At 45.9% G+C, this 6000-nt stretch overlaps 1 protein-coding gene across 4 annotated transcripts in view; it reads right to left on the bottom strand.

Annotated features, from left to right (window-relative positions):
* Positions 1 to 885: 885 nt before the first annotated feature.
* Positions 886 to 6000, bottom strand: part of SUPT5H (SPT5 homolog, DSIF elongation factor subunit) — an 87943-nt gene continuing 82828 nt past the window's right edge. For all 4 annotated transcript variants that reach the window (XR_013625024.1, XR_013625023.1, XM_068103744.2 and 1 more), the window contains 3 exons: positions 5675 to 5878; positions 5437 to 5532; positions 886 to 1649 (listed from right to left, as the gene is read on the bottom strand). Coding sequence is in view for 2 of the 4 variants with exons in the window: in XM_068103744.2 (XP_067959845.1) it covers positions 1509 to 1649; positions 5437 to 5532; positions 5675 to 5878 (441 nt within the window). In the remaining 2 variants the exon portion in view is untranslated. The remainder of the gene's footprint in view (positions 1650 to 5436; positions 5533 to 5674; positions 5879 to 6000) is intronic.

Below are 6000 nucleotides of genomic sequence, written 5' to 3'. Positions count from 1 at the left end.
AGAAGATTAAAGAACGCAGGAGATTATACACGTATTCCTGAATGGAGAAACACTCAAGACTGTACATCGCTTCACCTACCTGTGCAGTACTGTCACAGATACCAACTCTCTTGATGCTGAATTCGCTAAGCGTGTACAAGCAGCCTCTGCTGCCTACAGCCGACAAGAAGACCGTGTCTGGTCTCAGTAAAATATCAAGGCTTCTACTAAATGCAAACTCTACAGAGCCGTGGTACTAACATCACTCTTGTATTCGGTAGAGACCTTCTCTACTGTCGACACACAAGGAAGTTCAACACAGTTCAAAATCGCCACTTGCGTAAGATTCTTAACATCAAGTGGCATGATAAAGTCACCAACTCAGAGGTGTTGAAAATGGTCAACATGCCAAGCGCAGAAGCCCTTATCACAGCTCAGCTGCGCTGGATAGGCCATGCAGTCAGAATGGAAGATACCTCTGTCTGGAGAACTAGCACGTGGTAAACGTTCCATAGGAGGGCAGAAACTCCAATTCAAGAATGTTTTGAAGAGTCACCTGCTTATGTCAAACATCCCAATTGCTGATTGGGAGCCGGAAGCCCTACCTAAATTGCAAATCCTGGTGAGCCTTACTCTCTGCCATTCCAAACACTGGGGACATCAAGAGAGAGCAAGAACGCAGTTTACGCTCTGGCATCTTGAACTGCTCCTTATGCGGGAGGAAATTTGTAAACAGAGCTGGTCTCACTGCCCATTCTCGCTTCAAACATAGGCCAGATTACCCTCCAGTCTCCATCGACCCCTTGACGGATAGCCGGTGTGTGTGTGTGTGTATGTATGTGTGTATGTGTAGGTGTGTGTGTGTTACTCGGTTTAAACCCTTTATCGACATTCAAGGAAAAGCAATTCAACTCTGTTTTGATTTTAATTTGGATGCAACTTTTTATGCAGTTCCAGACAAAAGGGCATTTTCATTCATAATTAACACTCCTTTGTATTACAAAAAATTTTGGGGAAAAAATGGCAAGAATGCAATGTTTTCATCTATATATGTACAATAAATGGTGTTTGTTTGACCCATGACCCAAACATCTCTCTTTCCTTCCTTTCCCTTATTCATGGCTCCGATCCATCTATTTCTCCTTTGCAATTTACCCCCACACTTCTCTTCTTATTAGCGCATCTCACAGTTAAACGAAATATGTTTTGATTCAAAAGAGACTGGCATTGTGAGAACTGTCACAATAAACAGCGTCGTCACATAAATTAAAGAGAATGCTATGAGGAATGACAACAATGCACTGCAAGAATTGCTGCACGGCAGGAAATGACAAATGCAGGTAAAAAGGGGTCATGATCCCCCCCAAAAAAAACCACGACACCTTCATTAAAGTTGGCGAGAGACCCAAGCTCTGCATTTTCCTAGGGTATATACTTCAACATAATCTGCATCTACACAGCCGATAAGATATACCTAATGAATGTCAACTGGCAAGACGACGAGACATCTGTCCGCCATCTCTGTCTGCCTACGTCTCTAGTTTGCCCAAGAAGTGAAGGTTCAGGATTTTCAGCTGGTTATCTGGCTCCATCCGCACGATCCCATCATCGCCATCGATGCTGATCAGTGTTCCTGTCGACTCACGATCTTCTCCAAGGATGACCTTCACCTGGGCAGGTGGGAACATGCGAAGTATTAACGTCAACGTTAGGCCGATGAACGAAAACGTCATGCTGTTCAATTAAGGTGCAGAAAAGAACAAAGCAGTATGATAGGAGGGTGCTTTATATTTGACCTGGAAAGTAATAGTAGTGATGGTAGTAGTAGTAGTAGTAGTAGTTGATGTGCAAGCTAAGTTGTACTCAACTAAGCTTTTTTTTGTATGCAGAGTCAAAACTCATGGAAGAGCTAGTGGAGCACAGAACGGATCAGAAGAGAGTGGGGAGGGGGGCACTAGCAGCATGGTTGAGGGACAAAATAGAGGGAGAATTAGGCAAATAAAGGATGTGGGGAGGGATGAGGGTTAGGGGAGAAGGCATGTGATGGAAAAGGTGGATACAGAAGCAAATTCTCAGGAAGGAAAGGCTGGAAATTTGGAAAGAAGTGCGATGGGAGGGGGGGGGGGGGGGGGGGGGAGGGGGCATGGGGTTAACTGTGAACTGAGGCATAAAATATCCAGGTTTTGGATGGGAGATGATCTGAGATGGTGGTGAACAGCTGTCTTGATGACCTGGAGGGAAGAATGAGATTGAAGAGAATGTGGAAGTTGGTTCCACAGGTGGAAAAAAAGAGGAATGAATGAGTGGAGGTGAGCAGTGATCCTGCATTTAGGAAGTTTCACCAGAAGGGGGTTGCTGCTGGACTGAATGCTCCCTGCAGAGACCTGGAGGGGAAAGGCGTGGGGGGGGGGGGGGGGGGGAAGTACGGAAAGAGCAGAGAGTGCAAGACCAGAAAGGAGGTGGTAGACGACAGAGAGACCACTGACCAGAGGCCCATAGATTCAGCTTCATCGCGTGGGATTACAATTTTTTTTTTTTTTTGTATACTGAATCGAGGCTCGTGAAAGAGCTAACATTAATTTCACAAACAAATCAACCAGACAAACAAAATATATAAAAATAGGGAGCGGAAGACAAGATGGGGAGAGAAGGGGAAGCACACAAACACAACATTTGAGAGCAGGGAGAAGTGTGGGAGGGAGAGGGCTTGAGGGGAGGAGGCATGGGAAGGGGGAGGGGGGGGGAGGTATAAAACACAAGGAGACCAAGGACTTCCAGGACAGAAGATGGTATTTCAAAAAAGTGGATTTGGGGTGAAATTAGCGGGGGTAGAAAAGATCAAGGTTTTGGATGGGGGAAGATAAGAGATGGTGGTGAACAGCTGTTTTAAAGACCTGGAGGGTGGATTGGGATTGAAGAGAGTGAGGGAGTTTGTTCCAGAGGTGGGAGAAAAGAGGAATGAAGGAGTGAAGGTGAGCAGAAAGTCTTGATTTTGGCAGTTTAACCATAAGAGGGTTGCAGGCAGATCTTGTGCGACCTGTAGGAATATTTGGGGGACAGAGCCCAGAGAGAGCTGGGGGGGGGGGGGGGGGGTGGGGGGGGGGCAAGGCCAGAGAGGAGTCGGTAGAAGACGGAAAGACCACCAACCTGCCTGCGGTGAGTGAGTGAAAGGCCCTTGGAGTTAGCTTCATGGCGGGAGATTCCAATGATTCTGAACGCTTTGGTTTCAACAGTGTGAAGACGAGCTAGGTGTGAGGCAGGAGCACCAGACCAGAGGGGAGAACAGTATTCCATAGAGCTGCGGATGGAAGCCTTGTATGTGGTGAGGAGCTCAGGTGTGCCAAGGAAGGACTTCGCACAACAATGATGTTGTAGGCCCTTGTTTCCATGGTATCAAGCTGAGCAAGGTGTGGCAAGGAACTTTTATCCACCTACAACACCTTCACCCACAGCTTGAATGTGGTTTGCCCAAGAACGATCATGGCTGATAGTGAGACCCAAGAGTTTGAGTGACCAAACATCTTCAAGATGATTGTTAATAAAGTGGATGGGATGATTTGACACACGGTCCTTTCGGTGAGTGAGTGTGAAATTTGTCAGGATTGAAAGAGATATTCCAAGTGTTTGACCAACTTCTGATTCTTCCAAGGTCTGAAGAGAGGGACGATGCTGCAACCTGCCTATCTGAAGGATGAGGGATGTCACTGCAGAGGATGCAGTCATGTAGGAGGATAAAGAGGATTTTGCAGAGTCTGAGAGATCGTTGATAAAGATTAGGAACAGGAATGGGCCCAGAACACTGCCTTTGGGGACTCCAGCCTCGACAGGGAGAGGTGATTAAAGCTTGTTCATCTACTCCGACTACTTTAATGGTACAAATTATTCCCACATTATTGCGAGGTCGGTCAGGGTAAGCTTTTGGCTCAGGCCTTTCACGAACCAGCTGGCCAGACCTGATGTTTGACAGAAGACGACAGAAGTTTGCCGACATTGACTCGGCTATTTCTTTATGAAAGATGCCATGGGATCTTTAACGTCCACCAACAAATGCTAGTAGACAGGACACCCAGCTTCACCTCTAACCAAGGGACAGCAAACTTTGTGATGGAACATTCTGTCTGTGAAGCACCAATCTGACAGCATATCGTGAGTTCAGGAATCAAATCTAGACAACTCATCTCAGAAGTATGTGCGCTACCACCACACCATCCTGTGGGGCGGCAGCTAAGCTTTTACGGACATTACGAATACCAAACATTGCTTTTCAAGGTATTCTCGAGATTTGGACAAAGGCTCTTGCGATTGAAATGAAAGTTTGCATACATCTTCGGTATTTTCGGACAGGTGGATGGTTCCGTTGGAGGTAATCATCGTGAAAGCAATAATCTTAATCAAAAGTGTCTTGCCTCCAAGTTACTCATTTATACGGCTGTCCTTCATAGGCAATCACCATCAAACTGCCAGCTGTCAGTACATTCGAACCGGCTTGACGTTTTCCATAATTACTCGCTGTTCCACCGTCTTTGTTATCTCCTTTGTCGTCATCTTGATTTTCAGCGCATGCATTGAGGCAAGAAACATATGATTTGAGGCATTGCTTAGCAACACGACAAATACAGATTCTCTGAAAGGTTATTGATCTACAATCATTATTCAGTCTTTTATAAACAAAGCTCAAAAGTTAAATTTGAAAAATCCCTCTTCCACCAGGAATAAAACACAATTAAAACACGAATTCTCCCAAAAGAAGAAATCTCCCACAATGAAGCTAACTCCGAGGGCCTTTCACTCACTCACCGCAGGCAGGTAGGTGGTCTTTCTGTTTTCTACCGACTCCTCTCTGGCCTTGCTCCCCCAGCTCTCTCTGTCCCCCAAATATCCCTCCAGGTCGCACAAGACCTGCCAGCAACCCTCTTCTAGTTAAACTGCCAAAATCAAGACTCTCTATTCACCTTCACTCTTTCATTCCTCTTTTCTCCCACCTCTGGAACAGACTCCCTCACTCTCTTCAATCCCATTCCTCCCTCCAGGTCTTTAAAACAGCTGTTCACCACCATCTCTTGTCTTCCCCCATCCAAAACCTTGATCTTTTCTACCCCCGCTAATTTCACCCCAGATCCACTTTTTTGAAATTCCGACTTCTTTCCTGCAAGTCCTAGCAGTGTCCATGTGTTTTATACCTCTCCCACCTCCCCCCTCCCTTCCCGTGCCTCCTCCCCCACACCCAAGCCCTCTCCCTCCGACAGATCTCTCGATGTCCCTGCTCTCAAATGTTGTACTTGTGTGCTTCCATCTCCTCTCTCCCAATCTTGTCTCCCGCTTCCTTTATCTTTTGTTTTATGTGTCCTTTTGTCTTTTTGTGATTAATGTTAGCTCTTTCACGATCCTTCATCTTGTATACAAAAAAACCCAAAAATAAATAAATAAAAAATTGCCGACCAGCATGGTCTTCATTACCTTGTCATATTTTGATGGCGTTACGGGCTCCAGGTGCTCGCAGGCTACACTGACAACCTTGTCACTCTCAGGCAAATAAACCGAACACATTCCACCCTGCCAAAGAAATGCGAAAGAAGAACAAACCTCAGCACAACGTATCCTGACAACGTATAGTCATGTATTACAAAGTTTTACCTTCAAATACTGGATTGCACGAGGAAGCCTCAGATTCCTCATCTGTTTGACGAGGTCTTACCGAGATGCTGCGGATGACACCTGTATGTCCTGCAAGTTGTCCGTCGGGTGTTGTCTCCCTCACAGTGACCATCACGTCAATGGTGTGCCATTCGGCAGCACTGGTGTCCATAGCTGCACCAGGGGTCAGGGGATTGAAACCGCTCGGAGATCCAGTGCCAGGGGTCATTGGACTGTATCCCAGAGGGCTGGGACTTGGGCTCGACTAAAATGAATGAATAAATAAAAATGGGAGTACATGTAAATAACAAACTCCTAATAAGGATGACATTGTAAAAACACAATTCCATGTATTCTGAAATCAAAGCAAAAAAAATAAAACCTGCT

The sequence above is a fragment of the Myxine glutinosa genome, chromosome 11, assembly GCF_964187855.1.
Source record: "Myxine glutinosa chromosome 11, kmMyxGlut1.1, whole genome shotgun sequence".
Taxonomy (NCBI): domain Eukaryota; kingdom Metazoa; phylum Chordata; class Myxini; order Myxiniformes; family Myxinidae; genus Myxine; species Myxine glutinosa.
Note: the sequence above shows the minus strand (reverse complement) of the source record. Positions and strands in the feature narration are given on the sequence as shown.